A 10,813-nucleotide genomic window follows, 5' to 3' on the forward strand; every position below is an offset into this window, starting at 1 on the left:
GAGGCAAAATGGCAGAAATAACAAACGGGATGCAATAAGACCAACTAAATAATCTGTAAAGTCCAATAGCTAGTAGAACAAGAAAAGCTCTTTTGCCAAGAAATATTTTACCAAAGTTTAGACAAATATTTCTCTAAGCTTATAATGACATTGTTTTACATGACACATACCATTAAATGGATTATTCATTATCCTTTAATGGAAAGGGTGAAATTCCCATTCATGCTTTTCTTTCTAAACTCAATGACTAAATATCTCATTTTACATGTCATAGAATGTCAATATTAGCTTTTCCACTGTGAAGCGTGTTCTTTACACTGTCAAAATAACTTATATGGGGCGTAGTTTTAATGGAGCTTCAACAATAAGATTATATGCCTCACTATATATATATCTCTCCAAAATATCAGATATCTAGAATAAGTGGGGAAAAAGTGTTCTTTTTAGGGGATGGGGGCAGAAGAAGTGTTCTACCCAGTTTAATTTATGGTTAATTAAGGGTTATACTCTTGTGCAGTGAAATTGCACTAGGAGGACACTGCCTCACAGTGAACTTCTCTTCTGAGAGTATGCACTGATCTGAGCTCTATGGATGTTTAGACCCACAACCCTTGACCAACCCCAAACCTTTATTCTTTTCAGCTAGGCCATCAGTCCACTTGAAAAGAGGACTAAAGTCCAGGCTATCTTTTTTTATTCATTTTTTATTATTTTGGGTGGGGTACTGGACATTAAACTCAAGGACACTCGACCACTTGAGCCACACGCCCAGCCCTATTTTGTATTTTATTTAGACAGGATCTCACTGAGTTGCTTAGCACCTCTTTGTTGCTGAGGCTGCCTTTGAACTCTTGATCCTCCTGCCTCAGCCTCCCAAGCCACTGGGATTACAAGCATGTGCCATCGTGCCCCCACAAAGTCAGGCTATCTTAAAAGTCTCTGGCTGAGCAGAATAAATCTTATATTTCCAATTGTATACCACTGTTAATTTTCTGTTTAATTTAATTTTTAAATGAAGAAGAAACAATAGCAATTCATTCAAATATCTCTATATTGTACTGGTATAAGATTTCCATAGATTATGTGGGAATAAAATAACAGCCATTTTTGAGAAAAATCAGCAGGTGATGCCTGACATCATCTCTGCCTTATCAGTCTGAGTCAACTGTGCTGAGACTATCTTCCTCAATAAGGGTTACCAGGAAATCAAGAAGCTAATGAAAATAGCCAGCCATAGACTTTAGAAACCAACAAGTAGACATGAGTATAATTTATCACAGCCATTAAAAAAACCACTATTTTATAAAATGTTAATGTTTATTATAAATGTACTATATACTTATAAATTCAAAACCTTCAGAAAATTAGAATAAAAAAATAAATCACTAACACATCCATTAATATCCTGGCATTTTTTTCTGCCTGTTTTAAGAGGTTTGAGAGGAGTAGGAAGATAATTTCTCTTTCTCTCTCTCTCCCCCTTCCTCTGCCCTCTTTTTCCTTTAACATAGTTGTAATCAAACAGGGCCCACGATTTTTTGTTTCTTAGTTAACATTAAATCACTAGTAATTTCCCATGTTCCATGAAAGGACATTTAAATGATTTGGTAGTAATCCTTCAAGTGAATATATTGATATTTCTTGAACCATTCTCTTCTGCATGGATGTTCACATTGTTTCCAATTTATGGCAATTTAACTTCAGTTGCTCTGCTACTATATGTTCTCATAACACCCTGTACTTCCCATGCCCATGGTACTTTGCAAAATTTTAAGTTATTAATAATTTACTTCATATCTATTTTCCCCAATCTATGAATGCAGGGACAATGCCTGCTCCAATTTTTTTTTTCCTTGCAATGCTAGGAACTCACACATGATAGGCAAGTGCTCTATCACTGAGCTCCCATCCCTCCGCCTCGTTCTTCACAGTACCCCCAGCAAATAGGTGCAGTAACAACAGAATTAATTAAATATTTGTATAATGAATAAATGAGTGAATGAATCAATGAAAAGCATGTATAAGATTATGGTTTTCAATAAAATCCCAGGAAAGACACTATAGGTCAAGAAAAATAAATAAATAAATAGGGGCTGGGGTTGTGGCTCAGTGGTAGAGCACTTACCTAACACGTGTGAGGCTCAGGGTTTGATTCTCTGCGCTGCATATAAATAAATTAATAAAGTAAAGGTATTGTGCCCATCTACAACTGAATTTTTTTAAAAATAAATATTTTAAATGTTCTGTGTTTATATTAGGTAATTTTTTCCAAAAAGGATTATTCAAATAATCCTTTATTCAAATCTACATTCCTACCAATAATTTATAAGAAATGTGACATTAACCACACTCTTATCAGCATTAGCTACTAGAAAATTTTTTGTTCGGTGGTAATGTAGGTTGTATTTTTTTAAAAATCAGAGCTAGACAAAGAAAAGGTATCATAAGTTTAAATTTTTAATTTGCATTTCTTAAATACTAGTAATACTGAATACTTTTTCCACACCTGCAAACCAGTTGTGGGCCTCATGCTATATATGATCTGGTCCTGCCTTTTATTTGTATAATCAATTCATAGAATTCCTTCGTACAGGAAAGATTTCAGCCTTTTGTCTATTGTAATTGTTGTGCATATTTTCAACAATTTGACATAAGCCTTTTCATTTTGGCATTTTTTTCTTTGACAGATGAACATTTCTCATTTTTATGTAATCATAACTGTCGATCTTTTCCTTTATTCAAACATTCCTTTCCTTGGCTAAGAGTCCCATATGTGAATTGCAGCTATCATTTAAATAATAAAGCTAAGTGAGAATTCAGATCATCTGGGTTCACAGATTCCTTATATACAAGTCTAAGCCATAACCTACCCCTGAGGCCCAGTTCTTACCTCCTTACCTCCTATCCCAGCCCAACTTAGATCCCCGTCTCAATCTCTCCATTTTGGTGGATGGAACCACCTCCACTTCAGACTAGGAATTCGGAGGTACTTTTGGCTGGATTCAGTCCTTCACTTATTTTCAAACTTTTTACACTTTTTCCATCCAAGAGTTTCTCATACTCACTGGGGTTCAACCTTCTCATTACCTTTCCAGACCCTCTAAAGTGAAACTTCACCCCCACCTAATTCCCCAACCATTACTTACCCAAGTAATAGGAACCATTATTTTCCTCACTGATTCTAGACAGACCTGAGAAGATGAAGCTGCTGGACCTCACAATGCCATGAAGATACCATGCCTATCCACAATGCCTCCTTTTTTTAGTATAAGCTACTTAGTCCCAGGGGCCTTCTCAGATGGATCTCTCATTTTTCTAGCCTATTCCTCACGCTTTAGAAAGGAAAGGGCTATCAAAAACATCTTGTATAAATCTCCCATTTTACAGAAAGCACCCTAAGGCCAAGAGAGGGAAAAGGATTTGCCCAAAGTCACAAAAGTTTCTCCCCCACAATCCATCTACACTACACAGTGCAGCACCTTACATGCTAAAATTTTTATGAACTTGTGAATGTAGATGGTGACCTGGGCTTTTTGCCTGTCTCTTGATTCTAATCTCCCCAGACTGCTAGCACCATGCTGGGGACACAACAGTCACTCTACCAACTTTACTGATTAGACCTAAAACTACAATGTAACTTTCCTATTTTTTAACTATATTCTGGAAAGTGTTTGACATTTTGAAAACATTATTGCCAAGGATGACATGTCTTCCTTGGAATATGATGGACAGTTTAATAAAATTTTGTTTAATTAATGACAAAGGGAAGGAATCACTATTCTTTTAATGTCACTTCACATTGTCTCAGTTGATGACAGATACCCATAAAAGACAAACTTTAGTTTTCTAATTGCCACATAACAGCACTAACCTAAAATTATTAAAAGAAGCTGAGTCTGAGTAGCTTTTCATCCTTCCTGAGAACTCAGAGCTTTGTTGAACTCCAACAACCTGTCTGTCATCCATGCAAAGATGGAAACTAATACTGCTGACATTCTGCAGATGTTATCATGGCAAATCTCTCCCCATCTTGTATGAAATAGGTGCAATAATACAGGAACTCTCATCAAAGATGTCTGAAGAAAGACATCCTCAGCTATAGTGAAGCCGAGAGCACAACAGCTTACAGCCAGATGGACCACAAAGCCAACCTATTCACTCACTGCCTCACCCTGTACCACAAACTTGGGGTCATCTTGCCTCACTGTAAAAATCAAAAAAGGGAAAAAGTGCAGGTACAGGCATGATTGGGCTTACATACTCTGTAGTTCCAGCTCTGTCAGTATAGAGCCATCTTTAAAAAAAAAATGGAAAGAAAACTTTTACCACTTTTTTAAAACGAATGAATGCCAAACTAGAAAGCATTTCTCTATTTCCAAAAACCTTTTAGCCCTTTTCTGTCTGTGATATACTACTGGATTTGAGATAACAATTAGTTACTCTTCCATATAGCTGCTGAAAATTTTAGAGATGCTAAAGATGCAATGTATAATCAGATTCTTTGACCCACAGAGCCATAAACCCTTACCCTACCTCCATCCAGTGTGTGCCAGCCAGCACAGTACCAAATGAAGAAGAACAGGGTTAGTGCAATTTCCTTCCCACTTCTGAATTCCTCCCACAGACCAAGTGGCACACTAGAGCTGGCTATAAACACAGGGAATTTGGCCTGAGAAAAGCCTGTAGAATTTTGGAATTTTAACAGCTGGTGAGCAACAGTGTTTTGATACATTTTTTAAAATGGTCTTAGAAATTCTAAAATGAGCAGGACTATTTTCTGACCTCAGACAACATATTGGCAAACAGAAGGATAACATGCAACTTTTAATTTTTAAGAAATATTATTTTTAATAAAAACTTCAGCCTTTTGCCAGTCAAGTATCCTCTCTCTTTGTCCTCTCCAGGCAACTGTGACCACAGTCATCTCTATTCAGCAGTTATATATCACCCAAGCACTTTACCATCCATAGAGACAGGGAAGCATCTCAAATGTAGAAATAGGAGGAGGAGTCAGGGTCTTGGCTTGTAGCTACAACAGCCTCTAATGCCCCACGTCCCAGGCAATGTGGAGGAGAGGCTGTGGTCAGAGTTGTCTGTGCTGCCACTGAGGGCTCCTACTGACACTCACTAACCAGGCCCTATACTGCTTGGCTTTGCAGGGATCTTCACCGTGGCAATGAGAAGCCCATGTGCAATCTAGCAAGAAGACCACTCTTGGTGAGCAGAAAACCTCAGGGATGTAGAAATCTGTTCTTCTACATCCCTTGGTATGGAAACCCTGGCCTAATCACTCATCCAAACCCACATGTGTAAAATTACTAATGACGATGATGATGTACATGATAAAAATATCAGTTAACATTTACTGGTGTTCACTCTATGGTAATTACTGATAGGAAATATCACTGTATGTGTGTATGTGTGTGTGTGTTAATTTTATTTGTCTGAGATGAAGTTTCTTAATCCACCACCTCAGTCATGCTTACACTTAAGACTCCTGACCATCCTAATCTTAGTCTTTTCCAATATATTTTATTAATTTCAGTCCTTTTCAAATAATCAGTATCCAAGGAATGTACTACACTCAACCTTTTTTTTTCTTTCCACATCTTTTTATTCATGCATTATAGTTTCACATAATGATGGGATTTTTTGTTACCTATTGGTTCATGCACACAATGTAACCATATAATTTGGCCAATATTCCTCCCAGCATGTCCCCTCTCCCTCCCCTCTTCCCACCCAGTGGTCTCTTTCCTCTACTGATCTCCCTTTGATTTTCATGAGATCCCTGGCCCACACCACCTTTCTTTTCCTTTTTCCTCTCTGATTTCTACATATGAGAGAAAACACTTCATTGTGTTTTTGTAAAAAACCCTTGTTCATCAAGGTGCAATCAACAGAGCAAAGGTCTCTGAGTCAAACAGATATGGAGTCAGACTCCTGCTATACCACTAAAGAGCTCAGTGACCTTGAAGAAGTCCTTTAGCCTCTTTGGGCTTCTTGTCATCTGATAAATGGGGATGCTTTTGTCCAAAGATAGTACAAGTTTGCAGAGAAATACCAAGATAGCCACTTGAAAGCTCATAATGAATTGGAATGCACTTGCCACACAGATCCTGGGTCAAATATACATCTGGTTCATGGCTGACCTAGAACTAAGCCAAAGAGTTTAAATTTCCAAGCCCAAAAGACAGGGGTGTTGTTACCGTCAGTTCAGCAGAGCACAGACCATCAGCTGGCAGGGAGAGGCTGCTCTACCCAGGAACATCACCGGGAAGGCAGACTCATATCCTGAGACCAGCAACTCACCTTTATGAATTATCACCAATGCAGCTGCCTTTGCTGTTCCATTGTCAGCTCCCATACATACATGAATGCTCACGTATACCCTCTGGCTCACATACATGCATGCACACTTTGGCTCTTACAGATTATCAGAACTCATAGAACTAGTCCTGCGGGCAGGGATCTGTTAGCATCCTGGGAAATTCTGGAACCCTTAGGCTATCACTATTCTTCAAGATGAATATTTCTGGAGGTGGACGGGAATTAATGAAATAAAGAGGTTCCCTTGAGGTAGCAATGTGTTTCTCCTACAAATTTTATTTCATTTTTGCAAATACTGTAAAATCCAGTAACTCCGGCTTTTTAAAACGTGGTTCTTTTTTAATTAGACTAGATGGCACTGTGGTATCATCCTTTTAATGCCCAATAAAACCCTATTCTATTACAGACTTCTGGTTACAGACTATTCATAAGTCAGCTATTCTATTTCAAATAATTTTGCTTCAATTGGGACAATCCAAGAAGCATTTAAGGGACCCTGGTTTTCTTATGGATAATGTCTAGAGGAATCTGTCAAAGGACAATAACTACCAAACAGATAATTCAGACTACATTAATAATGTGTGTTTACAGACATCACATCCTGACCTACATGATCAAAAGAATTAGTAAAGACACATGTGCCCTGTGGAACTCCAGACAAAGCTGTGGCTTCCATGGTGGCTAAGACCTTGTTTCTATTTCTCTATCATGGTCATGGCTATGAAATTCTAGTTTTGCCCTAAGGATGCTTTTAATATCACCACCACCCCTTAGTACACCTACAAGCTCTGTCAGTATGAGATTATTTTCAATTGTGCCAAATTGTTTGAGACCATTTTAAACACCAGAATCATGTTGTGACAATGACTTACACAATTCTTGCAAAGGATTGAGTGGCCCCTTCCTGGGGCCAAGACTTTCTTATGATAGAAAAACAAATCTGTTAGTTTAGAAAGGAAAAAAAAATGAAAGTTCAACAGATTCTGTCAGAATTCTGGCATTTGAGAAAGGCCACTGTAAACTGAGGGAAGGGAAAGATAGGGCAGGAGGATGACAGTGAACAGGAAATCAGAGGGCTCCATTGCCGCATGCAGCTAGACAGAAGAAACCACACTGACCATTGCATCCCAACATACATCTGCAAAAAAACAGTGCCAGGTCCAGGACACTGAGGGGCTCCCACATGGGTGAGAGAAAGAGGGGTGTTGGCAGGCAGCAATAGTCACCCAAATGGGGACGTAGGGAATACAGCCACATCCTTGACCACCTGGAGACCCCCGTTCAGAGGTTCAACTAAACTGCACCTTATCCATTCCCAAGACTCCCTGCCCCAACAGAGATTTGTTTCAGGGATATCTGTGAAATAGTAGTCCCCCCCTTATCCCCCACGCCCCGCCCCAAGCAACTTCACCTCAATGTTCCCTTTAGAGCATTTCATGACCTCCAGCAAGTGGACACTGCAGTTGAGAGAAGAAAATTCTCTGCTTCTGGTTACAGACTATTCATAAGTCAGCTTTCTTGGCATCAGTCCCAAGCTCCCAGAAACTGGACTGGCCACCCTTGGTGCTGAGGCTCAAGCATTTTTGAGAAGTTCCTAGTGTCTGAACGCCCTCATGGGGTCCAGGGCAGCCTCCCAGACCGCCTCTGGGACCACGGGATTCCCCTTGCACTCTGCAAAGCACCGCGGTTGCCCAGTGAGCAGCCAGTGGCGAGAGGAACAACTGAGAACTAGGAACTCTCTGCAAACAGTGGTGGAGGGACCCCCACTATTCCAGGCAAAGCGGGGCATGGAATGAGGAGGCAATAAAAGTCGTGCAGAAAGACAGAAAAGCTGAAAAAAAAGCAAAGAAAAAAGGGAGAGAGCAAAACAGAAGAAAAGCTAGCAAGCAGGAGCAGATAAGATCTGGAACACAAGAGAGAAAGAATTTTCTTGCTACAGGAATCGAGAAAAAAGGGTGGAAGAGAATGCGGGCACTTGAGAAGGAGGAAGAAAACACAGAAAGGAGATTTCAGAGCCCTGTGCAGGGAGGAGAGGAAAAAGAGGAGAGACTTAGGGACATTATATGCAAAGCGCAGTTTTTCAAGGCTCTCTAGTGCTGATCTGAGTGTGGTGTCCTGTCCTGGTGGAGGCTTAGGGGACACTCAATCAGGGCCACTCGGCTGGTTTCCCCGGCACATACTCCCCATCACCAAACAGGCCAACCTTTGGACAGACAGGCGGGCCGTCCCTGGCCAGAACAGAAAGGCTTCAAGAGGACGCCACAGCGCCGCAAAGGGGTGGGGGGAGTAAGCCAGGATGCATAGAGCCTGAGGAGACCTGGAGCCAAGGTGCGCCTTGAGTCCCTAGCAGCAGCCAGCAGCGGCCAGCAGCGGCCAGCAGCGCCTTCCCGCCCTTGGCCCGCGCAGGCCCAGGTGCATTCTGGCGCTTCAGGGGCCCGCATGGTCGCGGGCAAACACTCACCTGGACGGTCTCAGCCTGGCGTCGCGCTTGCCGTCCACCACCGCAGGCACGCAGCTCGTGAGCTCGGTCCAGTCGGCGTGCAGCCCGCAGCTCCAGCCAGTGGAGAACCTGGAGAACAGCCAGGTCTCCCGCTTACCCGGCCGGTGGCAAGTGCATTTCTTCTGACCCACGCGGCACTCGCAAGGCTGCTCCAGCTGGATGTTGCGCACCAGGTGGCGGCCGAAAGTGGTGCCTCCGGTCTTTTGGATGTGCAGGAATACGATCAGGTCATCGCCCTTGATGTCGAAGTCTACCTTGCGCAGGAGGTCGCCACGGCTGAAATTGTAGCGGGGCACGAACCTGGCGGAGCTCTCATCCTCCGAGCGGTACGGGTCCGGCACCGGGGAGCTGAACGCTTGCAGGCGGAGGAGCTGGCATTCTGTGCCGGGGCACACGTATTGGAGGACGATCACGGCAAATAGGAAGAGCATCACCAAAGCCAACAGCAGCTTGTTGGATTTCTCATCCATGTTCCCGACGCTGGGGGAAACCCAAGCTCGTTACGTCAATCCCGCAGCTCAGCCCGCGCTTACCGTGCGCCCGCACCGCCCCCTCCCCCTGGCGCCGCCGTTGCGCCCCTTTCCCCCTCCCGTCCTCACCGAGTACTCCACCGCGGCAGCGGCTGTGGAGGCGCCCTTCCCCGTTTCCTTCCTTCCCGGCAGGCTAAGCGCTGTGGCTTCTGCCGCACACCCCCCCTTCACCCCGACTCCTTCCCGCTGGCCGCCTGCCCCCTCCCGCTGCCTAAGGTCGCCCGAGCCCCTGCAAGAGGTTTTGTATCCTCAGGACCCCTCCTGTACCGGTCGCCTGGCTCCCCAACTCACGCCCTGAGTCCGGTCCCCCACGCTTCTGACTCCACTCTCAGGGGCTCCTATCCCCACCGTGCTTCGCCCACTGGACTCTCCCCGTTCTTCTGACCCCAGCCCCCTTGGCGCGCACGCTGCTGCCTGCCCGACTAGCGGGCTCCCGCCCCGCGCGTCCCAAAGCCCAGCTCCCGCGCGCCTCGGTAGCCCACCCAGGTGGCCGCCTCAAGTGAGCTCAGAGCCCGGGTTTCGGAGTTCCTTTGCGGGGAAGGAGTCCTCCGGCAGCCCGACTAGCAAACGGAGACACTGCGCTGCCTATGCCCGCGGAACAGCGGGACAGGAGCCGCAGCGTGGTCAATTGCGCGCAGCTCGGGTCCGGAGCCCCCAAGACCGGCCACCACCGGCTAGCTGGAACTTTGCGCCCTTCCCTCCCTTTTCCCCTGCCTTTCCTCCCCCTATGGCCCCTGCGCGCTCTGGCCGGAGACAGCGAACCCAGCTTTCGCCTAGAACGTACCTGGCCAAGGGGCCGAAAATCTTGGAGAAGATCGCACTGAGCACGTGCTTCAGTGAGTGGCCCAGGGCGGCCAGGCCCCGAGTGAGCAGGGCCCGGCAGAGGGAGCCCAGGTCCCAGCGTCGCCTGAGGTCGCGCATCCGCCTGCGGCGGCCTCGGGGCAGCAGCGCGAAGAGCGGAGCGTGCACGGCTCCCGCCAGGGAGGAAGACGCCTTTAGGGGCTCGTCCAGGAGCGGCTGGGAGTTGAATCCGTGAGACACACCCCTAGGAGGGCCCACGCGGACTGAGGCAGGGACCGACCCAGGCCGGCTCACTGCCAATTCGGCCTCTACTCTGGAATGACGACGAGGACAGGTGGTGCGGGCGGGCGCTCCTTGCTCCGGTTGCAGCGGCGGCCCGAGCGCCCGGGCTGCATACGCAGGCAGTGCCATTCCCCCCTTCAGGCAACTCAGGGTACTAAGGATCAGGAGCGAGCTTGAATTTATATAATAATGCCTCACACCCAAGAGCTCGAGCCACTTCGCAAGCAAAGGACCTGGGTTTTCTCCTATCTTGGAGAACAGAGGTCACTCCAGAGAGCGCATCTATTTTGGCTCGTAATTTCAACCTTCCCTAAAATAGCAAAGGCGCAAATTGGACCTTTCCCCTCTCTCTTTGCCAATTTCCATTCTC

At 45.0% G+C, this 10,813-nt stretch overlaps 1 protein-coding gene across 3 annotated transcripts in view; it reads right to left on the bottom strand.

Annotated features, from left to right (window-relative positions):
• Window positions 1-10,572, bottom strand: part of Hs6st2 (heparan sulfate 6-O-sulfotransferase 2) — a 286,888-nt gene extending 276,316 nt beyond the window's left edge. For all 3 annotated transcript variants that reach the window (XM_077107269.1, XM_077107268.1, XM_077107267.1), the window contains exons 1-2: window positions 10,145-10,572; window positions 8,792-9,310 (exon numbers count right to left, since the gene is read on the bottom strand). In XM_077107269.1, coding sequence (XP_076963384.1) covers window positions 8,792-9,310; window positions 10,145-10,572 — 947 coding nt within the window. The remainder of the gene's footprint in view (window positions 1-8,791; window positions 9,311-10,144) is intronic.
• Window positions 10,573-10,813: the final 241 nt, after the last annotated feature.

This window comes from Callospermophilus lateralis, chromosome X (assembly GCF_048772815.1).
Source record: "Callospermophilus lateralis isolate mCalLat2 chromosome X, mCalLat2.hap1, whole genome shotgun sequence".
In the NCBI taxonomy this organism is placed as follows: Eukaryota; Metazoa; Chordata; class Mammalia; order Rodentia; family Sciuridae; genus Callospermophilus; species Callospermophilus lateralis.